The sequence below is a fragment of the Pyrgilauda ruficollis genome, unplaced genomic scaffold (genome assembly GCF_017590135.1).
Source record: "Pyrgilauda ruficollis isolate IOZ18807 unplaced genomic scaffold, ASM1759013v1 scaffold330, whole genome shotgun sequence".
Taxonomy (NCBI): Eukaryota; Metazoa; Chordata; class Aves; order Passeriformes; family Passeridae; genus Pyrgilauda; species Pyrgilauda ruficollis.
The window spans coordinates 21,421-48,890 of NW_024524712.1; the positions used below are offsets into that span (position 1 = coordinate 21,421).

At 44.2% G+C, this 27,470-nt stretch overlaps 1 protein-coding gene across 1 annotated transcript in view; it reads left to right on the forward strand.

Moving 5' to 3' along the window:
• The window catches only part of LOC121357440 (F-BAR domain only protein 2-like), a 92,592-nt gene that overhangs the window by 14,946 nt on the left and 50,176 nt on the right, over positions 1–27,470 (forward strand). Inside the window, exons 2-3 of the mRNA XM_041474702.1 lie at positions 473–517; positions 2,773–2,845. Coding sequence (XP_041330636.1) covers positions 473–517; positions 2,773–2,845 — 118 coding nt within the window. The remainder of the gene's footprint in view (positions 1–472; positions 518–2,772; positions 2,846–27,470) is intronic.

Here is a 27,470-nt window from a genome sequence, read left to right on the forward strand (position 1 = left end):
TGGGGGGGGGGGGGGGGGGGGGGGGGGGGGGGGGGAGAAGTTCACTATTTCGCCTGGGCAAGGCCCGACCTGTCCCCTCCCCCACACACATGCACCCCAAAATGTCTTGAGACATCAATCTTTCCAGTCTCTCACATATATTATAGATGAAATTTTGAATCAGAAAACAAGAAGTTTTTAATGTGGTTGATGTGGTTGTAATAATATTGAAAATTAAATTGTATTTAGACAGTGTGCAGTAGTATTTTAGTTTTTTCAGCAAGAGAGAAGGAAAATATTTAATGATTCACTGTACATGTATGATTTTTGACCATTGGCAGAGAAATTGTGGTTTTCAGTTGCCACATAAATTTTTATTTATACCATTTAGTAGTTTCAGGAAATATTAATAGTTGTTAAAATATCTTAGGGTTTGACCTTCATTTGAGATTAAATTTAACCTAATGTTTATCTTTGTTTTTATTTCTTTAAGGCCCTGTTGAATTTCAGGAATGTAACACATCCAGTGCAATTGAAGGTGAGTTGTTGTAGCATAGTTATTTACCTAAGAATCCTGTAGATAGGACATGAGGGTGAGGAGGGAAGGATAGTAACATGTTAATTTCTATATTCCAATAGACCAAAAAGCCGGGTTTTTTTTAAGAAACAAAATTCCATGGAAATGAGACCTACAATACTTTATGAGGGTAGGTTTAGATTAGCTATGAGGAAGAAATTCTTTACTGTGAGGATGGTGAGGCACTGGCACATGTTGCCCAGGAAAGCTGTGGCTGCCCCATCCCTGGAAGTGTTCAAGGCCAGGTTAGATGGGGCTTGGAGCAACCTGGTCTAGCAGGTATTCCTGCCTATGGCATAGGGCTGAAACTAGATGATCTTTAAGGTCTTTTCCAACCCAAACCATTCTGGGTTTCCATGATAAGCCTTTTGACTGAAGCAAAGGAGATACATGTTCAGAAACTACTCTCACATTCCATTTGTCTTTGTTTTGAGCAGGATATAACACAGAAAGGAACTAAATCCCAGACTAGCATTTAAAAATAATTTTGAAGCAATTTCTTTCTATATTAAACTGAAAGATATGGCTGAATTTAAAGCTACCAGATTTGTGAGAAATTTTGAGTTATTTCACCCTGAAAATTTCTAAAAGTGAAGAGATTCCTTATGTGCTGTGTAATGTATTTCTGTAAATGGGAATACTGAGGGTTTTTTAATGACATGCTCAAATTGTCCATTGTTAAATTATAGAAAACAAATTATTTCCACCATTTTGCTTAAAGGCTTGCAGTAGGTAGTATCTTACATCAAAATAAGACTAGTTGGATTGGATGCTTGCACTTGGTCATTTTGTTTCAAGTTTGGCAGTCTACTTTGATTCAGCAAAAAATGGGGACAGAAGCAAACATGACAGTAAGTCTGATGGAATATTAAATTTATTTTTAGTACATTAAATAAATGGATACGAAAGCAAACCTTTTTCTTTGCTAAAGCTACATATATCTGGTACTAAAAATAAGGAAGAAAAGATAGAGAGAAGGCACGTTTCCAGACTCAGTGGAGGCCAGCATTGAAGCTGGCTACGACACTGGGAAATCATGAACTCAGCATCAGCTGGGAAGCCAAGAGATGTTAGGTTTTACAGGACCAAGATCCTACTTTTTTAAAAGAGACAGGGGCTTGCAGGTATCAGGAAAATGCAGGGAAATAAGAACAGGGTAGAACTGCAGTAGCTGAGAGAGACAGGATTCAGTTTCTGACCCAAGTCCATTAGCTATTCAGAATTGGCTGGATCAATAGCTCCTGTTGAGCTTCTGTGAGCAGAGTTCCTTTCCTCAAATCTGGCAGTGCATCCATCTTCCATAAAATAAGTGGCAGTCTAACATACCCAGCTTGGAGAGTTGGATGTAAAATAAAGATGAGTTTTATAAAGGCTTATGTTATTAATGTGTTGCTTGAACCATATTTTAATTTTTTTTTATGAAGCTGATGTGTTTTAACCTCAGTAGGCAACTCAGCCCCACAAAGCCACTCTCCTCTGGTGGGATGGGGAAGAGAATCAGAAGGGTAAAAGTGAGAAACCTCGTGGGTTGAGACAAGACAGTTTAGTAGGAAAGCAAAAGATGTGTGTGCAAACAAAGCAAACCAAGGAATGAATTCACTCATTTCCCGTGTGCAGGCAAGTGTTCAGCCACCTCTGTGGGAGCAGGGCCTCGTCATGCATAGCAATGAGAAGACAAACGCCATCACTCTGAACCATCCCCTTTTTCTCCTCCTTCCCCTAGCTTTATTACTGAGCATGATGCTATAGGGTCTGGAATATCCCTGTGGTCAGTTGCAGTCAGCTGTTCGAGCCGTGTTCTCTCCCAACTTCTTGTGTGCCCCCAGCCTAACCACTGGTGGGGTGGGATGGGATGAGAAGCAGAAAAGGCCTTGGCTCTGTGTAAGCCCTGTGCAGCAGTAATGAAAACATCCCTGTGTTATTATCACTGTTTTGAGGACAAATACAAAACACAGCCCCATATCAGCCACTGTGAATTAAATTAACTCTGTTCCAGCACAAACTGGCACATTATGCTACTGAACAACATATTGGAATAATTTTCTCTTATTCTTTTGTTCACTTAGTTTAGCTCCATACCTACCTTCACTGTTAGATTTTTGTATCATTTGTCATTGCAGCATTTAAAAGGTCTTGGCATTGGTATGCACCAGTGTCTGACATTGACATATATACTCATTTATTTGATCTCTAAATCAAAAGTGTTTGCTTCACAGGGATAAAACCACGAAAGAGGAAGCCATTTGGTTTATCAGGGATTATGAAAAAAGAAAAAGACATTGAGTCCATGTAAGTATATTTCCAGCTTGAAACCTTGTCATATATGAAAACTAGCTGATGTGTAACAAAAAAAAGGTTTTATAACAAGTTTAGAGGAGTGCCATGAATATTAAAACATTGCATCTATTTAACATTTTTCTAACTAAGGATCTTAAGGAAACTTACTCGTGTTTCATTCTGTCCTCTGCAGAGGTAAGTAGTTATCCCTTGTTCTACATTTGAACATTGTAGATGTGAGAGACAACTGCTCACTTTAAAAATTTTAAAAGGTTAATTAATCCTTAACAAAAATACAACAAAAGGACTAAATGAGGAAAAATTGCAGTGCTGGGAACTGCCTTTGTGGCTGCCTACCACATGGCCAGTTCATCTTCAAGATGGATGCTCAGTCTTTTATACTCCTGGGGGTTGCATCAGCCAACCCTGGCCCCTCCCAAAGTCTGTCAGTCAGCTCTTCTTTGCCATTTATTGGTGGAGATTGCTTTCTTGTAACTTGATTGGAGGGTCAGGCATTGTCATGCCGTGACCCCCTAGCAACAAGCTTTTCCATTCCCAGCTGCCCCATGGAAGGAGCACATGTGCATGCCTTCTTTCTACTTGCCCTAGATAATGCAGGCTGTCTGATGGTAACAATACAGAGGGGGTGGAAAAGTGAACTATGGGGAGAACAGAGGACATCTAAACTACAATAACATAACCATACATCACTAAAGCTTCTCTTAATATTCACACAGTATTCATCTCTTAATTGCGAGAGCCAATCATCTCATTATCCATATATAACAAATCCCCCTTTTCTAAGTTATTTGGCTTGAGTAATTAACTCATTTTTAATAGTATCTGTTGATGTGGGTGAGGACAGTGGAAAATGGTTTTAAGCAAAATGATTGGTAGAGTTTGTGAACAGAGGTCCAGTATGGCTTTTACCCCTACCTACCATGCCTAAAGGGTTGCTGCATGCAGCAGGGTTATTATAATCTTCTCAGTGGCGAGTACAGGGGCCAACCTGGTCTTGCCCTCTGGTTCTCACTATACTTCAGTTTTAAGCGAATAATTTTAATGTTTTTCACTGTTCCTCCCCTTAACAGATACTTGTAATTTTCATAGGACAATTATATTAATGACTAATAAAATTTAAATTCTCTGTTCAAAATGTTACTTAAACAGTTATCTAAAGCACTTAGAGTAGTCATGAGGCTTTCACTTGTTTTTCACAAAGTACAGTAACAGGGGAGTAGTGTTAGTCTATCAATATATTAGAATGAGTTCACACATTTATGAGTTCTAACAAGTCTACAACAAAATTAAGGCACGAGGATAAGAATATAAATAACAGCAGTTTGAATGGGTTGGTTTGTATCTCTGTTATAAACTAAGTTCAACTCTACATATTGTACACAGGGAGTTAGGGGCTTCTCTGGTCAGTAGAGCTCAGTAGTGAAACATACACATTGACACACACAAACACACACGTCTGTTTTCTCAGGTGGGGCAGCAGCCGGATGCGTGGAGCTGTGCATCCAGAGCCGTGTTTCTGGGCGTGCTCAGCCCACGTCTGCATATAGCGGTATGTGCAGAACTAGTACACACACACAGGTACTTGTTTATTGGTATAGAGCCTTGGCGTACAGAGGTACCTGTCAGCAGCACACACTTGTACACACACACAGAGCTGTGCACACTCTACTTGCACACGCTAGCACCCGTGTGCCACAGAGACACTCACTTATGTACAGTCTCTACTAATGCAGGCGTGCTCACAAACACAAGACTTGCTCATACGTAGAACTTGTGTACATTAACACAAGCATATAAATCTGTGCACACTAATATGTGTAATGTCATCAACACACATTTCTTACACAGTGCTATGCTCACACTTGCAGAACCTGTGCACACTCACAAACATAGGGTTGTGCACAAACTTAGTCGCACCTGAGAGGGGGTAATTTAACACACATGTATACAGTAATGCACACAACACGTGTACACCTTGGTACTTGTGTGTGCACCCACAGCTGTGCACACCGGCACACTCAGGTATTGTATGTGCAGACTCACACACCTTGGTACTGGTATAGAGCCTTGGCGTACAGAGGTACCTGTCAGCAGCACACACTTGTACACACACACAGAGCTGTGCACACTCTACTTGCACACGCTAGCACCCGTGTGCCACAGAGACACTCACTTATGTACAGTCTCTACTAATGCAGGCGTGCTCACAAACACAAGACTTGCTCATACGTAGAACTTGTGTACATTAACACAAGCATATAAATCTGTGCACACTAATATGTGTAATGTCATCAACACACATTTCTTACACAGTGCTATGCTCACACTTGCAGAACCTGTGCACACTCACAAACATAGGGTTGTGCACAAACTTAGTCGCACCTGAGAGGGGGTAATTTAACACACATGTATACAGTAATGCACACAACACGTGTACACCTTGGTACTTGTGTGTGCACCCACAGCTGTGCACACCGGCACACTCAGGTATTGTATGTGCAGACTCACACACCTTGGTACACATGTACCCATAGATACACACTGGCACATATGTGTAAAGCACTCCCCAGAGCTCTTCTGGAAAGAGAGTAGTAGAATATCGACTGTTTGTTACCACCTTGCCACTTCTAGGCAGTATTTTACCCTCTGTGCCTTTGGGGTGGGATCAGACAGTGTTGTTTTAAAGGAAAGGTTAAAGAAAGACTATGTTGGATTCTTGTCTCCTGTCTCTTACCCTACAATGGCAGGAGGGCACAAAACTGAGCACTTTTTGTTGTTTCGTCTTTCCTAGGGGCTTGATCGGCATGAAGGAGAGGTCATTTATTTAGATTGTGGAGATTGGGACAAGTACTTCTCTTACAAAGAATAATTTCAGCATAACAAGTATAAAAAATTTGGCTTATCTCCTTTATAAGGAAGAGATGTTTCTCCTTTGAAATTAATACAAGCTAGAACCAGAGAGAAAGGCACTGAAAAGAGAGAGAACAAGGCATAGCACTGGCTGTCACCTGTTCTCAGAATGATGAAAATACTGAGACACTTTCCAGTCGATGAGACTGAAGGCTTTGAAATGAAGAGGTGCCAAATTTTCAAATTCTCTGTGTTCCCATGGTATACATTAATATGTCTCATCCTGTACCTCTATTCCTTTAAGGCCAAGTATAGATTTGTTGTATCTTCTCTGAAGAGGGCAATACAAAAACCAAACCTAAGTCCCCTTCCCCCAGCTGCTTAAATAAGAAGCTATCTTTCCTCTCGTTAGGCAAAATTCAAGAGGATTTCTGATATAATGAACAACATTTAGAAATACAAGAAAAAAAATTCTTATTAAACTAGTTTCTGAATTGCCTAAATTATTCAATACAATTAGGTAGTGCATCAAACCCCCCACACAGAAAGAACAGCTCAGATCTTCCTGATATCTTTAAGATGTCATGTATAAATAGAATCCAGAATTGTTAACAGCGTTTCTGTGCAAAGTTTCCACAAGGTATTTGGAAACTGCTTTCTCTGGAAGGCTTTGCAAGTTTGCAAATGAAGTCATTTCAAATGCACTAATGAAAGCAGAATGTTAGTAGAGGTTTCCTAACTTATCTCATATTTTCAATTACAATTGGATCTGCATACAAAATCTATCAGTAATGTACAACATCTAAATATATGACAGTGAATAAGTAATCCTTACAAGTGTACTGTTCAAAGAGTAAATAAATAGGTTATGGCATTCCTCACCCTTTACACAGCTACACTGTTATGTTTTGTTAAGGGATACTTCTTACCTTTTAACTAAAAGGAGGGGTAGTTGTGGGCCCTATCATTGTGGAGGTTTGTTCACAGTTCATTCTAATTACAGGCTCTCTAGACAGAGCCTGCCTCTCTGATAGACTACAGGCTTTCCTGACAGAACCCATCTCTCTGATTAGTTAGAAGGAGAGAGAAAGAATGAAAAGAGAGGGAAAAAAAGAGAAAGAAGAAGCTTTGCCTTCTTCTTGGAAAAATAAAAGCAAATCATTAGCTTACACTCTTGGAACACTAGTGGAAGCAGCTGCTGAGCCACTCATGTGGTGCTCTCATATTTGCACGGTTCCACGCTGGTGAACATCGCAGGGGAGTCTCTGCAGCCTGGTGCCCCTGGGCCAGCCCCACCAGGTGCGGCTGCCCCCCGCATCCTTGAGTTGCCGCCCTCTCCCTGTCGAGCTGGCACTGTGCCTTCACGCGTCCCCGCTCCGCATCAGCTCAGCCCAGTTCTGGTAGGTGACTGAGAAGCCCCTGCACAACCAGGAGTTTTCGACTCTCAGCGGTTTCCACGCAGAATGCGTCCTGCGGCATCACCCCCAGGCTAGTGACCTCTGTGGTCCACAAGGTCCTCGCACAACCAACCCAACCTGCAGCAGCGCTGCACCCAGCAGCCGCCCCTCGCCACCCGCGGCCCCCACCGCCTGCGGCTCCACGCCTCCGTATCTCTCGGTCCACGAGAGTGCAGCCCCCACCGCCAGCAGCCCGCACCGACAGACCGGTGGCTCCGGGCTCCATCGCCCGGACCCCCCAGCAGCACCAAGCCCAAAGGGTCTCGGCACCCTTGGCTCTTGCTGCTGCTGGCCCCATGCCTCCAAACTCCCCCGGTCTACCAGCGCAGCCTTCGCCACCAGCAGCCCCGCACCGGCGGCTCCAGTGCATCTGATGGCTGCGGTCACCCTCAATTGGGTCGGAACTGCTGAAAGCCACTGCCCTGGATGCTCCTGGCCTGCTACTGCCCATGCGGGCCTGCGTGGTCCCTGGCTTGGAAACCCCACACACTCGGCAAAAGTTGCTGCCAGCAGCCCTCCCGCTGCCCATGGCCTCCCGCCGCCTCCGGGTGCCATCACCCACATGGCATCTCGATCTCACGGCTCCACAGGGAAGCCACGGTGGACCCCGTGCCCCGGCCTGGGGACACCCACACCTCAGCCGGTCTCTGACCACCAACAGCGCCGCGTGCAATCTCGGCACCGCACCTCCACAGGTCCTCCCCCATCCTCACTGGGTTGGTGAGTATTGGAAACCTGCCGCGCTTGGCGCGGCTGCAAACACCGCTCCATACAGACTTGGCCCCTGACCTCGTCTGCGCCTGCGGGATGGGCGAACCACCGCAGCGGCCCCATGAAATTCTGCTTGCCTTTCACTGCAGCCCCCGCCTGGGGAACCTCGCACACTCAACTTGTCCCGAGCGGCAGCCCCACCAGCACTGGCCACCACTAAGTCACTGTGGGCAGGCGTGCACCCCAGCTGATAAGCTCTGGAAGTTATTGCGCTGCCAGTGTACCATGAGGTTATTGCACTCAGTGCATCGCTGCTCCACGTGGACCAGCCACGCAGTCCTTCTCCCCTGCTGCCCGCAGGCTGGGAAAGTTACCTTGACTACCCGTCCCAACATGAATACTATTTTCTGCTGAATGGTGACTTTTGCTATCACTTTAACACCATAACTCTCAACTTGGAGACCTACAAATGCTCTTGAGCTCTTATAAATCTTTTAATCTCACGAGTCCTGCCGAGCCAGGGGTCCCTGCTTTCGTCTTTTACACATCCCACCTGCCACATTCCTGCCCTTCTTCCACACGCATCCTGCTGGCAACCCCCCCCTTCTTCTCTTACGCATCCCTCCCTGCTTCCAACCATCCATTATCCTGAAGCTTCAACAGATCAGGATGGAACCATATATTACTAATGTGAAGCTCACGTTCATATACTGGAATTACAGAATTATATTCTGGCCAAAATAATTATGAGGATCTTTTACCCTATGCACACTCCCAGAACTACCTCACTCACACTTTGGGCATACACACACTTATACTCACAATCCTCTAGATCCTTCTCCTTCTTCTTTTTCATTATATAGTCCTTTGTAGTCTCCGGGTTTACCTGCAATCACTGATGGTCCCAAGAGAAGTAGTTTGATCTGCTAAAATCAGCAGGGGCGCCATTCATCTGAAATCTCCTGGGCCACAGGAGAAGAGACTTTATATCCTGGGTATGATCCCCCATTGCGAGAGACAACTGCTCACTTTAAAAATTTTAAAAGGTTTGTTAAACCTTAACAAAAATACAACAAAAGGACTAAATAAGGAAAAATTGCAGCGCTGGGAACCGGTCACGTGGTAGGCAACCATGAAGGCAGTTCCCAGCGCTGCAATTTTTCCTTATTTAGTCCTTTTGTTGTATTTTTGTTAAGAAAAAACTTTGCTTTTTTTTTCAGTAAATCATGTGCACATTGATTTCTGAAAGACCATCATTCTAACTCATGATTGATGTCCCACTATGACAAGTTGACCCTGGTTGGATGCCAGGTGCCCACCAAAGCTGCTCTTACACTCTCCTCCTCAGCTAGACTGGGGAGTGAAAATATAATGAAAGGTTCATGAGTTGACATAAGGACAGGGAGAATCACTCACCAATTGCCATAACAGGCAAAACAAACTTGATTTGGAGAAATTAATTGAATTTATTACCAATCTAATCAGAGTAGAATAATGAAGAAAAACCAAATTGTAAAATACCTTCCCCTCACCCCTCACTTCTTTCCAGGCTCAACTTCACTCATGGTTTTTTCTACCTCCTCCCCACAGGGGAACAGGGAAGGGGGGTCTGTACTAGTTTGAAAGCAAACCAGTGGGAGATTCCAAGTCAGAAGTACAATTTAATAGGAAAATTTACAATAAAGGCAATAATACAGAAACACTGGCTTAAACTGACAGAGTCAGAATACAACTGGTCAGGTGGTGGTAGCAGTCCGATTAAATGGTGGCTACAGTCGAATTGGGATGATGGATGTGGTTTTGTTGAAGCGGTGATCCTGTAGAAAGGTCTGGTCTTTCTCTGGAGGCCCAGTGGTAGTTATTGAGCTTTTGTCCTCTGAAAATCCAGTAGGTAGTGCCCCCATAGTGTTCCAAGCCTCAGATTATATACATGTAGGAATGTTTGGTTCCTCCCCCTGGACAGGGCATTTCACAATGGGATAATATAATACTATGAGTCATGCTGAGATACCTTGATAGCCCATTAGCAGAGATGGCCACCTCAGGGTCGCAGCTGTTTCCCCGGAGTGTTTTATCAGGGCTGAGTCACGGAGAAGATAAAGGACACTGGCCCTCCTATCTTAACTGCTTACATAGATGGTAATAGAATACATACTTCTGGTTGCATCTTCTATTGTAAACGAAGACAGGTTTGCAGTCAGTTCATAGAATCATAGAATATCCTGAGTTGGAAGGGACCCACAAGGATCATCCATATCACAGTCTTCGTTCACTGCGACCTCTTGTTCGGCTTGGCCGGGGGTAACTGGCAGAATAAAGGACAGGAATGATGGTCTTGCCCGAAAAATAAAGATTTTAATAACAAAATAACAAATAATGAAAACAGCACAGTTAAGGGACAAGATCCAAAGACCCTTGGGGCGTGGCGCCGTAACAAGGTATAGGGGTCTTTTGAGGGCAAGGGTCCAATCACGAATGCAAACTCAGAACATGACCTTATTTGTATCAGGTACCAAACTGAGAACAAGAACCAGAAACCTGACCAAATATAGGGTAGTTCTATTAGCATACTGACTCCCATGACCCCACTCTTCTCACTATGACCTAACTAGAAGTCCCTATTCCAGTATCCTGTTTCCCATGGTCTCAAGTTGATACCTTCTGTATATGCTACTGAGACAAAACAACTATTTATCTCAGCTGGACGTGATGCCACACATCCAAGTCCAACTCCTGGCCCTGCACAGGACAGCCCCAAGAATCATACCACATGTCTGAGAGCATTGTCCAAATACTTCTCAAACTCTGTCAGCCTTGGTGCTGTGACCAGTTCCCTGAGGAGCCTGTTCCAGTGCCCAATCACCTTCTGTGTAAAGAACCTTATCAAAATATTCAATCTAAACCTGCCCTGACACAGCTTCATGTCATTCCCTTGGGTCCTGTCACTGGTCACCACAGAGAAGAGACCAGTGTCTGCCCCTCCACTCCCCCTCACTAAGAAGCTGCAGACTGTGATGAGGTCTCTCCTCAGTCTCTCCCAGGCTGAACAGATGTAATGACCTCAGTCATTCCTCATAAGGCTTCCTGTCTTAGTTTAAGACAATTTATATGGGGCAGAGACTCCACAATGAGTTACCTCCCCTTCGTTTTAACCACTCCCCTTTCACCAATAAGGAGACATGAATATGTGACGATATAAGTGAAAAAACACCAGTTTACTAAAAAGAAAACAGCAGCAACCAAGATAACAGCAATAACTACTAGATACAAAAGTGCTGATTCATATGCCCCCTGGGAACAAAAAATCCCAAGATGGTGAAGTACCCCCCTCCTCCCAAATGGCAGCTACTGTAACAGCCTGCTTGACCCAGAGGACAAAGACAAGATGGTGGAGAAGCTCCTCTTGGGTCAACCTTCCCCCTGAAACAAGAAAACTGGGAAGGCAGGGGGTTATTAAGCAGTTCTGGTTGCAGATGGGGGGGTGCTAGTTTTCCTTAAGGTAGCTCCAGCCCTGCAGTGTCAGTCTCCCTGCTCCTTTTCGACCCAACTGAATCCAGTTCCATGTCACTGCCGCATTGCAGGCTGGTCCCAAGCAGCGGCAGCAAAAGGGTCAGAAAAAAACCAAACCAGCAGCGTCAGACACGCCCCCGTCCCCTCCTCAGTAAGTGGCAGATGGCTGGAAAACCTTGTGGAGCAGGTCCAACTTCCTGGAGTGGCACGGCAGCTGCAGAAGAGGCTGGAACTCGTGGACAGTGGGTCCAACTCCTCCTGGGCAAACACTAAGTCCGGCCCCGTCCTTGGTGAAACCACAGGCAGTGGGACTAAAACGTACTGCAGAATCCACCCAAAAACAGTTTTGGTTTGTGAAATGCAGCTTCTTGGGTTGCAACTCGAAGATGTGAGAAATGAAGCCCACTCCTCAGCAGAATTTTTAAAAATTGAATAAAGGACTGTCCTGGATTAGGGCAAATCTGGGAGAAAACCTCTAAAGGGGGCTCCCCCAGAAAACAAACCCACACACAATAGAGAACCAAATCACTAAAGCAAAAATAACAGTGCTGGGTGCATAGCCATAGCCAGAGTCACACCAGCTAACCATAGCAACCCTTCTTATATACCCTTTCTATTGCATCAGTCAAATACATATTCATAAACAATTATACATATTGAAACATTTCTTCAAACTAGTTTGCATATTGCAGGAACTTTTTAGCATAGCCCCTCCTCTGATCCGCCTTTTTAGAGCACGTGCAGTAATCTTGGTTGTAATGTCTTAGGTTGCAAATGCAAGATGTGGCTGGGGATGTGTATTCTATTGCCATCTGTTAGAATCAGGTGGGAAAGTTATTGTCTGTTAATTGGGCCACCTGTTAAAACTAGGTGGGGCAGTTTTCTTTATCTCTTCCACAACCCATCCTCCCTCCAGGGAGATATCTTCTGTTAATGGGCCACTGAATGTCACTGCATGACTGATAAAATGGCATCATCCCATTGTGAGATGCTCTGCACAGGGGAAGGCATTCTTACCTGGATATAATCGGAGATTTGGAACAACACAGGCAGCCTTTTCCCACTGGATTTCCAGAGGAGCAGCTTTCTTTTCCACTGGATTCCCAGAAGAAGACCAGGCCCATCTACACCACCACTGGATAGTCAGAGGAAAACTACACCCTTCTATAGGATCACTGCTTCAACAGAACCACATTTGTCATTCCAGGAGGACTGCAGCCACCATTTAATTGGACTGCTACCAAGACCCTGACCAACAGGGTGTCAAGTCACATTCTGACTCTGTCAGTGTTGTTTTGTATTACTACATTTTTATTTTTCCTAATAAAGATCTGTTATTCCTACTCCCATATCTTTGCCTGAAAGCCCCCTTAATTTCAAAATTATAATAATTCGGAGGGAGGGGGTTTACATTTTCCATTTCAAGAGGGGCTCATGCCTTCCTTGGCAGACACATCTTTTCAAACCAAGACATGTAGTTTTGAGGGTCATGTGCCACCCCCCCACAACGTCTCCCTCTTCTGTGGTTTCAGCAGGTGACAGTTATTGATAGTTGAAGTGGCAGTAGCAGGGGTCCCCATCATGCCTGTTCCTCAAATGTTATCTGACCACACAGATGGTTTAGCTATTTCAGTTATTGCAAGTTAACCACAAGTACTCTAAATCAATATCAGCTACTTCACAAATGTCTGAGTTAATTTAATTATTGCCAGTTAGCTACAAAAATAAAAGCATTAGTCATTATTTCACAACTATATCTACTTCCGCAAAAGTTAACATTATATTATAATGCACAACATGTAGCATCCACTTTAATATTTGTGAAAGCCAAAACTATAATGTGTATCACAAAGACATGCCCAAGGCAACCCCAGAGAGAACAAAAGACAGCTCTGTGTGTGTGTGTGTGTTCCCTCTTTTTAAAGTGACCCAGGACCTCCTCCTTTCCATTAACTGGGGTAAAGCATTCCAGTTCTGCTTCTGGTTCCCGGGTCTCAAAGAGACAGTAAAACAGACTGTGGATGTGTCACTGAAACTGCGGGAAAAACAAAAACTCTCCAGCAACATTTTTAGTATTAGACAATCAAGGCATTACTTTCTTCTGGCCTGTATGTTGTTCTGGCCAGGATGTGCAACAGAAATAATTTCATCCATACATTGCTTGGGTTATGCAAAGAAAATCCTTCTATCACACATCCTTTTTACCAGATTTTTCACATATTTGTACAGTCAAAACCCAGAGAAATTCATTAGTTCAATGTTCATTGGTCCCAAGTAACACAGTTCTTAGTATTTGGTTTCCTATTGGTTATCTATCCCTTAGCCTTTCCCAGGTCTTTTCCCAGGCCAGATGTCTTGGACCATGCCAGGGGTGATGTTTGAAGTTGATGTTTGTTTATGATCATTAATGGTCATTATCTTTTGTGTATCTTCTGTGCTACTCCCAGTTTGTTGAGATGTTAATGTCATCACCCCTTGAGTGATCAAACAGTCCTTTGAAAAGAAACTTTAAATTCTTTTCCCCAGGGCAAAGGTGAACAACACCCATCACTAAAGTAATGAAAAAAAATGTTATACTTGGTATCATTTTCAACAGATGTTTTGCAGAAAATATGGAGTACACATATTTGGGTCACCTAGGTGTCATGGGAAGAATGGAAGCTTCAGACAAGCCCTGCCTTAGCCTCAGATTTTGGCAACAATTTAAATTTAAGGAATCACTCTGGTCTGCAAGTTCTAATCATGGCAAAACAGATCTATTTATAAAAATGAATTATTTATTAAACAGACAATAGGTAACACATGAAAGATCTTAATCAGAATTACTACACAGTATAAAACTAAAGAACTACTAGTCAATTATAGCATAACATAATGCAGTGCACTATATCAGGGTACCTGTTGTGGTCAGGGGAGATGAAGAGATGATGCAACATCAGAATTCATGCAGCAGAGAGAGTTTTAATGGTGTGCACAGCTCTTATATAGGCTATTCAAAAGACTCCACATTTGAACCTGATTGGCTATGATTTGGTTACCACCCAGCTCACTGGCCAATAGCTACCTGCTTATGTTTTTGTCAGGGATTGGCTGGCATCTGCTCTCTGTAGCCAAATCCCTCCTCCTCTCAGTATGGCCCATAGTCCAGCTGGTGCCATCATAGTTCCCCCTTTCTGTTTTCAAAATATAAAAGCCATGTTTATCATCTCTCTGCGGGGCTCCTTGCAGAAAGGATAACAAACACGGTACAAGGAGAATGAAATTTTTCACTAAACTCGTCAAGCTTAATCTTTCTAGCTATTGGTAAAACTAAAGAACTACTAGTCAATTATAGCATAACATAATGCAGTGCACTATATCAGGGTACCTGTTGTGGTCAGGGGAGATGAAGAGATGATGCAACATCAGAATTCATGCAGCAGAGAGAGTTTTAATGGTGTGCACAGCTCTTATATAGGCTATTCAAAAGACTCCACATTTGAACCTGATTGGCTATGATTTGGTTACCACCCAGCTCACTGGCCAATAGCTACCTGCTTATGTTTTTGTCAGGGATTGGCTGGCATCTGCTCTCTGTAGCCAAATCCCTCCTCCTCTCAGTATGGCCCATAGTCCAGCTGGTGCCATCATAGTTCCCCCTTTCTGTTTTCAAAATATAAAAGCCATGTTTATCATCTCTCTGCGGGGCTCCTTGCAGAAAGGATAACAAACACGGTACAAGGAGAATGAAATTTTTCACTAAACTCGTCAAGCTTAATCTTTCTAGCTATTGGTGTGTTTCATCAATATTTTTTTGTGATCACATCCAAGAGCTATCAAAGGCACAATTCTACTGTGTGGCACACCACAGGTTAATTAGTTACAAATTACAACTTGAACGTTACAAACAAACTAACTTAAAAACTATCAGAGGTAACATTTCTTTTTGCTAATAATGTCCTTAAAGTGTCCTACTCTTGAGGTCCAGGTGAAGTCACAGGTGAGTTGTCATTCCAAAGGTCTCAGATTTCCACCCAGCTGGTGCAGAGGGTTGTTCTGGTCACTTTTCTATGACGTCTGCTGAGGGGTCGTCAGGAGGGTGTTATTGGTTGCAATCCAGAGCAGAGCATAGAGCAGGTTGCATACACCAAGCAGGTACCCATTGAATACCAGCATCTGTGGAAATACATGCATACCTGCACCCCCAAGTGACAAGGTCCCAAGGGCCTTCCCATTTGTTAGTAATGAGGTCCTGTACCAATACTTTAGGTTTAGGTAACTGGATGTTACTAGAGGACTGTAATGATAAGAAATTATTTAAAATAACAGGGTTTTGGGAGTTTTGCACTATTGTTAGATGGTTTAAAGGGTACACGGCTTTGGCCACCCTACTCTGTGGGGTCTCACCACACATCCCCCTTTTCTGTCTTTCAAGGTCATGCTTTAAAGTTCCATGTGCACATTTAACAATTGTTTGTCCTGTAGGGGAATGAGGAATACCTGTGTGGTGAGATACACCCTAAAGTTGTAAAACCTGTCGAGTGTTTTGTGATATGTATGCAGGACCATTATCAGTTTTTATAGTGTGAGGGACGCCTAGGGCAGCAAAGACTAGTCACCAATGTGCGATGGCACCATGACTTCTTTCTCCAGCGTGAACTGAGGCCCATATGGCAGATGAAAAAGTGTCTATTGAAATGTGAACATATTTTAAGTGACTGAATTCTGAAATGTGTGTGACATCTGTTTGTTAAACCTGTAAGGCTCATAGACCATGGGGGTTAACCCCCATCTGCAGTGGTGCAGTATGGCCTTGACAATCAGCACAAGTGTTAACAATATTGAGTGCCTCTGTATTTGTTAACAAGAATTGTCGTTGTAGAGCTCAAACACCTTGATGGAAAAAGGCATGTGATGCTCTTGCTTGTGCTAGCATATCTGGCTGTGGTGCTGTCCAGGCAGGGCTAGATAGCCAATCAGCCCAAGCATTACCTTTTGCAATAAAGCCTGGCAAGTTTGTATGACTCTGAATATGCGAAATGTAGTAAGGACATGTTCTGGCTTGGATTGTGTGCCATAAAGTTTTTAGCAATTCGAATAATGCAGCATTATAAATTTTTTTAGCAGAGCTTGGTTTAATCTTTGTGTGACATCTACAACATAGGTGTAATCAGTAGCAATATTTAAAGGAACATGAGGAAAACGTTGAAAAGCCATGGCTACAGTGCATAATTTAAGTAGCTGAGGTGATCTACTATTGTGACCTCCTAGCATCTGCCAACTGTTATCATCTTTCCAGGTCATGATGGCTTTTGCTTTTTCTAGACCCATCAGTGAAAACTTTGAGACTTTTCAGGGGTGTGCACTTGCTCAGTGGTTTCAATGATAACACAGTGGTCTCGCTTAAACGCAACAAGTTGTGGCTTCGTAAGTGATAGGTAATTTGCCCTGTATAGTTTTGCAAAGTACTTTGTAGTGGTGTGCTATTTGCAAAGCACCATTCAAAATATTCCTGTTGTACTGGTATAACAATTTTTGAGGGGTCTCTAGCATTTAACTGCAAACACCTCAGACGGCATTTGATAATTAACTGTGCAATTAGTTCAAAAATAGTAGGTGCTGTCTTTTTAGGTCAGTGGGGCAAAAAGATCTATTCTAAAATGTGTAGTGGGTCAGACCACTGTGTGTCCCGTTGACCACTGATTCCTGTAGGATGTAGAACAACAATGACAATAAACACTGTAATACAAACTTCAGGACATATCCAGTAAATTTTTCTGTTCATTATGGCCTGCTCTACTGTTTCAAGAGCAGTTTCCACCTCTGGAGTTAATTCTCTTGGAAAGGTTAATGCAGGGTCACCTTTGAGAATATTTAACAGGGGTGATAACTGTGGAGTGGTTAACCATAAAGAGGGTCTTATCCAGTTTATGATACCCAAAAGATTTTGTGCATCATTCAAAGTTTGAATTTTGGTTGAAAATTGAATTGCTTGCGGCTGTATTGTTTGATCTAATATTTTAACTCCCAGGTACTTCCATGGGGGGTGCTGCTGCACCTTTTTTGGTGCAACTTGCAGCCCAAACTCTTGCAGTGCTTGCATCAGTTTTGGCCGAATCTGCACAAGGCCTTCTTTGGTTGGGGTTGCTATCAATATGTCATTCATATAATAGTAACAGTATGCTCTTGGGAATTGCTCTCTCAGTATGGAGAATGCTTGTGCAACATACTATTGGCAGATCTTTGGGATATTTTTCATACTTTTTGGTAGCACTTTTCATTGGTATTGTTCAACTGGCACTGCATGATTGATGGAAGGCACTGTGAACGCAAACTTTGGGATATCATCAGAGTGCAAAGGAATAATAAAAAACCAGGTTTTTTTAATCAACAGTTAAAATGCCCCAGTTAGCAGGTATCATGGTAGGAGATGGCATTCCAGGTTGTAAAGCACCCATACTTTCCATAACTGCATTAATTTTCCTTAGGTCATGGAGTAATTGCCATTTACCTGATTTTTTAAAAATTATGAACACAGGAGTGTTCCATGGACTTGCCGATGGCTCGATATGTCCTTGATCTAATTGTTCCTGAACTAGGAATTTAGGGGCATTTAATTTTTCTTTTTAAGGGGGCCACTGATGAACCTACACAGGTTGGTCAGTAAGCCACTTCAAGGCCAATGTAGGGTGCTTTATGCCCTTTAGCACAGTGGCCCCTGTTAAAAATCCATTCCTACCTGAACTCCCCACACTGACAAAACATCCCTTCTCCAAAAATTGAATGGCGCAGCAGTGACATGGGGACGGATTGTGGCTGCTTGTCCCTCTGGATTCTTGAATAACACCGGTTTACTGTTTAAGTAACTCTGTGTGGTGCCTCTAAGGCCAGCAATAGGAGGTCCCACAGCTGTGGTAGGCCAGGATTGGGGCCATGTGTTAGCAGATATGATGGTGACATCTGCTTTGGTGTCAATCATCCCACTAACCTTTATGTGGGACGGAGTTGCGTGAGGCATTGTAAGTGTACAAACCATGTTTGGTCTCCAATCAGAAACGACCTGAGTCCAGTACACTTGAGGCTCTCCTGTTGATCTTAAGCCTCTGTCTCCTCGCAGCTTTGAATCTGTTTTAGGAACACAAGACTTAAAAGGAATGAGTGCGAGTTTTAGCTGGGATAGTCATAGGAGGGGTAGGTGTTGACACCATGGCACAAATCTGTCCCATGTAGTCAGCATATATAACACCTGGATGAACAAAAATATTTTGTAATGTTGCACTCGATCTTCCTAACAGTAGTGCACTCAGTCTTTTCCCTATAGGCCCATGGGCTTCAAGAGGGACTTTATGCACTTTTAATGAGGCTATAGTTATTGTATTGTCTGTGGAAACATCTATTCCAGCTGAACCTCTTGTTCTCCCTGTGAGCTGGTCACATAGGCTTGGGCTGGGGGACGGGAAGGTTCTTGTGTCTTTGTATGCTTCTCTTGTGCGCTTGGGTTCCAGTTTCCCTGGTTGCTGAGAGATTGCCCATTAATGGGGAATTTGCATCCACAGTCCTTGGCAAAATGACTAGGTCTTCCACATCAGTGACAGTTTGCTACTATAGGCCCAGTCTCTTGCTTTTGGCATGACCCCAAATGAGTTGGACTTGCAGGTGTAGTGGTGTTTTTTTTCCTTTTATTAGTATGCTTACTGTTTGAGTTGAAATTTTGTAATTTCCTTATGCTGTCCTTTTTGTCCCTGCCCTTTCCCCAGAACTTTCCTCACTCCTCCTTTCATTAAATGTCAATCTTTCCCCGAACCTGCCTTCCCTCGAGAAACTTCCCTGTCAGTTTTGTATTTCTCCAAACTCTATTAGTTCACTGAAGCTGTTCTCCTCCCTTGAAATTCTTTATTGGTTTATACATTGTATTCTCCACCTTGTTTTTCACTCCCAATTCCCCTGATTAGTTAAAGATTGTATCCTCCCTTGAGACCTGCCCCCATATATAAGCTGTTGTTTGCCCCCAGTTCGGGGTTCTGGGACCCTGGGGACAGGGAATTTTGTCATCGAATAAAGTTACTCCAGTTCCACCCCAGGACCCGTGGTGCTGCTCTTTTGTTTCCACACTGAACTTCCACTGGTAGCTGGGATTTTGCAGAACTAGGAAGGGGGGCTGTCGCACCCCTGTCTGTCACCATCTAGCCGGGACAAGCGACATGCAGGGACAACTTGCTTTCTTGTGGCCTTCTTGCCCCTTTCCATAGGATTAGCATGACACTTTTACAGCAGCTGCAAGAGAATTGGCTAACAAGTCCATGCTGTATGATTCAGTTCCAACCTTAGCACATGCATTAATCATTTCCTCTAAGGATGGATTTTTTTTGGGGTAATAAATTTATAGCTTTTCTGCAGTCCTCATTTGCATTATCTCATGCCAATTGCAATATTAATTGATTCCTTGCATCGCTGTTTGTTATTTTCTTTTCCATAGCATCTTGTAAACGTTCTATGAATTGTATATATCATTTCTTGGGGCCTTGTTTTATGCTTGAATACCTTTGCATTGGAACAGACATATTTGCAATTTTCATCAGGGCTCACATTCCTAAGTCTCTTGCCTGTGCTAATATTGAGGGATTTAAAGGTGTTTGCATTTGTGGACCTTCAATGGGGGGCAGTCCCATGAGTTGAAAAAACCCTGCCCCAAAGCATGGGTCTCGCTGTGAAACTTCTGAGTTTCGCAGTCCCTGCTCTTCTGCATAACATCTCCAGGTGGATTCAAACATCATGTATTCCACTGGAGTACAGAGGAATTTAGCAATTTGCTTCCTGTCAAAAGGAGTTAATTCACTGGCAGTTATAAACCAAAGCATATTTGCAACTGCAGGAGATCCCAGTCCATGTTTAGCAGCCGATTGACATAGCTCAGAGAGGACTTGCTAATTAAAAGGGATATGTCTATCAAGTGCGGTCTTACTACCTCACAGGACTGGGAATGCCGCAATTGTCCCACCCCCTTGCTGCCAGTCCTCCAATGATAGCAAAGGCATGGGCACAGAAATTCAGTCGGCCCCCTCGATATCCCCACTTGCAACCACTATCCATTTTACCTCCTTCCAGAAGCTAACCGGATCATGTGCGGGGGTGGTATCCGATAGGAGCAGGGATGGAGCCGGTACCGGCAGTGTGGCAGAGGCTTCGTCTCGGGGGTCAGCAGAAGGGCGGCTTGGGTTCCCTCTGTGGGGGTCTCACATATCCATTAGTGATATGGGTCCCTCAGGCTGTTCAAGCCTTGGCTGCAGGCGCAGTGGGGTGCAGTGCAATGCAGCAGCAGGCTCCAGCTGTGTATTGCTGGCACTTCTGGGTTCAGGAGCTGCTCAGCTTCTGGGTTCCAGCGCACTTCCGGGTTCTGGCAGTCTTCCAGGTTCTGGCAGGCATGGGCGGGGTGCCCCTGGCTGCTGTGCAGGTGCCTCTGATGCCAGTGGCTCAGCAGTCACTGCACGGGCTGTGCAGACACATCCAGAGCCCATGGTGGGGGAGGCTCCAGCCCCAATAGTGTGGTGCACTGGCACTGTGGGGCTAGGGAGCTCCCCCTCTAGCTGCTCCTCCAGCGTGCCTGGTGCGGCATATTTTCCCCTGTGGACTGCCCCCCTCTTTCCACCATCTCATGATGTTTCGGTGGGCTGTACCCATGGCACACGGGCTCCGCCACCTTGAGCAGGCAGCTCCTGCGCCATGTGGAGTCTGCCATCTTGAGGGACCAGTGTCTGTAGCACGTGGCGTCTGCCATCTTGGGTGAGTAGCGCTTGCATTTTTGCAGCTGCTTTTGCGTTTCTCTCAGCTTTTATTAATTTTAACATATCCATCAATATCTTCCAGGTAGTTAAAACACTTATAGCAATTTCGTTGCCTCTAGAGGCAGAGTCAAAAATCAATTGGCCGACTTGTTCCCAGATTTTAACACTAAAGGCGGCATCTGTGGTGGTTTCTACACCTTGGCTCCTGCAAAACTGTAGTAGTCTCTAGAGCTTCTTCATCATGCTCAACCCTTCTTTTACTTAAGATCAGAGTCCAAATATTCACTATAGCTTTTTCCTCTGCTGAAATTTGACTACCCATGTCCCCAGCAGTGGCTCACCCTTTTTATGTCCTTGTCTGGACAATCACAGCTCCTCGGCTGTCAGCAGCTCTCCAGCTACCTTCCTCACACAGCTCTTCAGGCTGTTTTTCTCTCACAGCTCTGGCCACTTTTCTTTTGCAACTCTGGCTGTATTTTCCTCACAGTTCTCGGCTGTCCCTCTCTGGTGCTCTGTCTCCTTTCTTTTCTGATGGCTTGGTTATCATGTTGGGGTACACCAAATGTCATGGTCGGGGGAGATGGAGAGACGATGCAACATCAGAGTTTATGCAGCAGAGAGTTTTAATAGTGTGCACAGCTCTTATATAGGCTATTCAAAAGACTCCACATTCGAACCTGATTGGCTATGATTTGGTTACCACCCAGCTCACTGGCCAATAGCTACCTGCTTATGTTTTTGTCAGGGATTGGCTGGCATCTGCTCTCTGTAGCCAAATCCCTCCTCCTCTCAGTATGGTCCACAGTCCAGTTGGTGCCGTCATAGGTACCTATATTAAAGCTGGCAAAAGAAATAGTATTGATTAGGAGTCAAATGTAATTTACCACTGAAATGATGATAATGTACACAGAGCCCTTTCACTTAACCTCCTGGGGAGTAACCGAAAAGCAGGCATCCCTGCTCAGGGGAGAAACTCCACACATTTTCAGGGAATGTGTAGAAGATTTCTGCTTTGTGAAAGTTTGGTGTTGCTTTTATAGTTTTAAAGAGAATGGATGTCAGTCAATCAAAAATCCAGCTTATCTTGCCAGATCTCACTTTGGCAGTTTGGAGATGCCAGACCAATGTTAACCCCATGGTGCCAAAATAACTCACTACAAGACAGCTTGTCCTGTTTGAGTTATCTGATAACAGATAAGCTCTTTGGGGGTTGAGATGCCCTGCTACACTAGGTCACATAGGACACTTTCCCTCTAGGCCCTTCACCATCTTCATGGCCCTCCTTTGGATGCTCTCTAACAGCTTTATATATTTCTTATATTGTGGCATCCAAAACTGCACACAGTACTTGAGGTGAGGTTGCATCAATGCAGAGTAATGCAGGACAATCACCTCCCTCAAGTGGCTGGTGATGATGTTCCAGATGCACCCCAGGACATGGTTGGCCCTCCTGGCTTCCAGGGCACTGCTGACTTATATTCAATTTGCTGTTGGCCAGGACCCCCAGGTCCCTTTCCACAGTGCTGCTTTCCAGCCTCCCAATCCTGAGTCTATACACACAATCAGGATTACCCCATCCCAGGTGCAAAATCTGGCACTTGACTTTGTTAAACTTCATATGGTTGGTTATTGCCCAGTCCTCTTAATTTGTCTAGGTCTTTCTGCAGTGCCTCTGCCTTCAAGGGAGTCAACAGCTTCTCTCAATTTAGTATCATCTCAGTATACTTTCAAGTCCTATGTCCAAGTCATTTATCAAGATGTTGAAGAGAACCAGCGCTAAGATGGAGTCCTGTGGAACCCCACCCAGGTCACCAGCCTGATTTAACCCCATTCAGTGTAGTCCTTTGTGCTCAAGCTGTGAGCCAGTTACTCACCCACTGCATGATATGTTTATCCAGCTGAATGCTGGACATTTTGTCCAGACAGATCCTGTGAGTGACAGTATTAAAAGCTTTACTGAAATCTCAAAAGATGACATCAGCTGTCTTCCCTTTATCAACTAGAGGTGGGTTACCTTATCATAAAAAGAAACTAGGTTTAATCAGCAGGACTTTCCCCTCATGAAGCTGTGTTGGCTGTGACCAATGACTATTGTCCCTCAGATGTTTTTCAGTAGCTCCCTGTGCTGGTTTAAAACCCAGCTAGAAAATTAAACCCACTCAAGCTGTTCCCTTTTCCCTCTGCCCCTTCTGAAAATGGAGGAACACTAAGAGAGGCTATAAGTTGTAATCACAGTTAACTGAAAAAATCACAATAACCACAACAATATTAATAAAAGAGTGTACCAAAGAGAAAGAGTCTTACACAACCCTTTTTATGTCCTTGTCTGGACAATCACAGCTCCTCGGCTGTCAGCAGCTCTCCAGCTACCTTCCTCACACAGCTCTTCAGGCTGTTTTTCTCTCACAGCTCTGGCCACTTTTCTTTTGCAACTCTGGCTGTATTTTCCTCACAGTTCTCGGCTGTCCCTCTCTGGTGCTCTGTCTCCTTTCTTTTCTGATGGCTTGGTTATCATGTTGGGGTACACCAAATGTCATGGTCGGGGGAGATGGAGAGACGATGCAACATCAGAGTTTATGCAGCAGAGAGTTTTAATAGTGTGCACAGCTCTTATATAGGCTATTCAAAAGACTCCACATTCGAACCTGATTGGCTATGATTTGGTTACCACCCAGCTCACTGGCCAATAGCTACCTGCTTATGTTTTTGTCAGGGATTGGCTGGCATCTGCTCTCTGTAGCCAAATCCCTCCTCCTCTCAGTATGGTCCACAGTCCAGTTGGTGCCGTCATAGGTACCTATATTAAAGCTGGCAAAAGAAATAGTATTGATTAGGAGTCAAATGTAATTTACCACTGAAATGATGATAATGTACACAGAGCCCTTTCACTTAACCTCCTGGGGAGTAACCGAAAAGCAGGCATCCCTGCTCAGGGGAGAAACTCCACACATTTTCAGGGAATGTGTAGAAGATTTCTGCTTTGTGAAAGTTTGGTGTTGCTTTTATAGTTTTAAAGAGAATGGATGTCAGTCAATCAAAAATCCAGCTTATCTTGCCAGATCTCACTTTGGCAGTTTGGAGATGCCAGACCAATGTTAACCCCATGGTGCCAAAATAACTCACTACAAGACAGCTTGTCCTGTTTGAGTTATCTGATAACAGATAAGCTCTTTGGGGGTTGAGATGCCCTGCTACACTAGGTCACATAGGACACTTTCCCTCTAGGCCCTTCACCATCTTCATGGCCCTCCTTTGGATGCTCTCTAACAGCTTTATATATTTCTTATATTGTGGCATCCAAAACTGCACACAGTACTTGAGGTGAGGTTGCATCAATGCAGAGTAATGCAGGACAATCACCTCCCTCAAGTGGCTGGTGATGATGTTCCAGATGCACCCCAGGACATGGTTGGCCCTCCTGGCTTCCAGGGCACTGCTGACTTATATTCAATTTGCTGTTGGCCAGGACCCCCAGGTCCCTTTCCACAGTGCTGCTTTCCAGCCTCCCAATCCTGAGTCTATACACACAATCAGGATTACCCCATCCCAGGTGCAAAATCTGGCACTTGACTTTGTTAAACTTCATATGGTTGGTTATTGCCCAGTCCTCTTAATTTGTCTAGGTCTTTCTGCAGTGCCTCTGCCTTCAAGGGAGTCAACAGCTTCTCTCAATTTAGTATCATCTCAGTATACTTTCAAGTCCTATGTCCAAGTCATTTATCAAGATGTTGAAGAGAACCAGCGCTAAGATGGAGTCCTGTGGAACCCCACCCAGGTCACCAGCCTGATTTAACCCCATTCAGTGTAGTCCTTTGTGCTCAAGCTGTGAGCCAGTTACTCACCCACTGCATGATATGTTTATCCAGCTGAATGCTGGACATTTTGTCCAGACAGATCCTGTGAGTGACAGTATTAAAAGCTTTACTGAAATCTCAAAAGATGACATCAGCTGTCTTCCCTTTATCAACTAGAGGTGGGTTACCTTATCATAAAAAGAAACTAGGTTTAATCAGCAGGACTTTCCCCTCATGAAGCTGTGTTGGCTGTGACCAATGACTATTGTCCCTCAGATGTTTTTCAGTAGCTCCCTGTGCTGGTTTAAAACCCAGCTAGAAAATTAAACCCACTCAAGCTGTTCCCTTTTCCCTCTGCCCCTTCTGAAAATGGAGGAACACTAAGAGAGGCTATAAGTTGTAATCACAGTTAACTGAAAAAATCACAATAACCACAACAATATTAATAAAAGAGTGTACCAAAGAGAAAGAGTCTTACACACAAAAGTGTATTCACCACCAAACAAACAAAAGTGCTTCCTGAAGACAGTGCCCAGTGTGGTTTCCTAGATAATGGCAAAATGGTGACTGGCCCTGGGCTGGGGCTACATGGTATTTGGAAACAACAAAAAACAATATATCAGGGAGGCTATTGTGGCTTAACTTCCCTCCCCTCACCCCCCCAAAAGCAGTGGAAAGCAGGGACAAAACAAAACCTGGAAAGCTGGTTTGTTCGAATAAGGAGTTGTGATGATGAAATGCTGACTTTGCACTGCCTCGCAGGGCTTGGGCCTTGCTGCAGGTGCTCTCTCCAGGGTGGTAGTGACAGTGATGTGGATGCGGGGGCTGTCTCTCCAGAGTGGTGGTGACAGCATGGCAGCAGTGACAGCAATCCTGGTCCCACACCCTCTCTGAAGCGAGCCCAGCAAAAAATGACCAATTTTGTTTCCAGCCTTGGCTTTTTCCCTGCAGAAACCACAGCCCCCAATGGTGATGTGAGTGGTATCAAATAGACAGCACTAAAAACTTCACCCCAGAACACTCCCAGAATAATCTCCATAATTTTACCAGGTGCAGAATTGAGACTGACAGGCCTGTAGTTTCCAGGGTCAGACTTCTTGCCCTTCTTGAAAATTGGGACAATGTTTGCCAGCTTCCAGTCCACTGGGACCTCTCCAGATTCCTAAGACTATTCAAAAATCATTGAGAGGTCTCACAATGACATCAGCCAGCCTGGGATGAATCCTATTAGGCCCCATAGACATATAGGGATACAGCTGAAGCAGCAGATCCCTCACAAGTTCAGGGTCATCTGGGAGTTTTATCATTCTCACAGCCATAGTCCTCCAGCTCAAGGCTCTGAGTCCCCCAGAGCCCATCATCAGTGTTGAAGACCAAAGCAAAGAAAGCATTAAACACCTCTGCTTGGTCTCTCTCCCTGTTTGTGAGGTGACCATCCTCATCCTGTAATGGGGTGATATTATTTCTACACTGCCCTTTGCTATTGATGCATTTATAAAAAGCTCTTTTTATTGTCTGCCACATTTCTGCCCAGCTTCAACTCCAGTTGAGCTTTAGCCACACAAATTTTCTCCCCATAGTGGCAAGCAACATCTCTGTATTCCTTCCATGTCACCTGACCTTTCCTGGAGTCTTCTCTCCTCATGTCCAGAGTTGAGGTTTTGCTGGCACTTTTCCTCCTGTAACCAGAGATTTTAAACTTGATCACCTTGTGGTTGCTGTGGCCAAGACAGTTGCCAATCACCACTCATGTGACCTTCTCTGTTAACAAGCAACAAATCAAGGAGGTCACCTTTGTTTGTCATCTCCCTTAGCACCTGTACCATGAAGTTATCATCCAGGTGTTTTAGGAATCTTACTAGCTGTGTGGTGTTCCCAGTAAACATCTGGCAAGTTGAAGCCCCCCATAAGGACAAAGGCAGTTGATTTGGAGGTGTCCCTTAGTTTCCTGAAGAATAATTCATCAGCATCATTGTCCTGGCTAGGAGGTCTATAGTAGATTCCCAGGATGACATCCACATTATTTGTTTGTCCCTTGATTCTTACCCAGAGGCTCTCAACTGTGCTATTGCCAACTGCAAGCTACCTACATTCCAGCCCCTCCAGTACATACAATATGAACCCCTCACCTAACCTGCCCATTCCTCTTGAAAAGCCTATAAAGGTCCATCAGGGCACACCAGTCACAGGACTCATCCCACCAGGTTTCACTTATGCCAAGGATGCCTGTTGGGAGTTAGGAATTTTCCTTTTCTTTCTCCTAGGGAATTTTCTCCAATTTGTTGCTAAGAGACAATAACTACCAATACTTAAGAGAGACAAAAAATATAGCCAAGGAGGAGGGGGAAGAGTACAGCTGGCTGAACTATGGTAGCTGAGGGACATTCTCTTGGGAAGTACAGAGATACTGCAAGTTTTTTGGCTGGGGGGAAGGGACTGGGCTCAGCTACTCTCACTCTCCGCATTGGCATGGGAGGAAGACGGTCAAGGTGTTGCTTACTGTGGGGAGAATTCACTGTCATCGCCAGAGCCC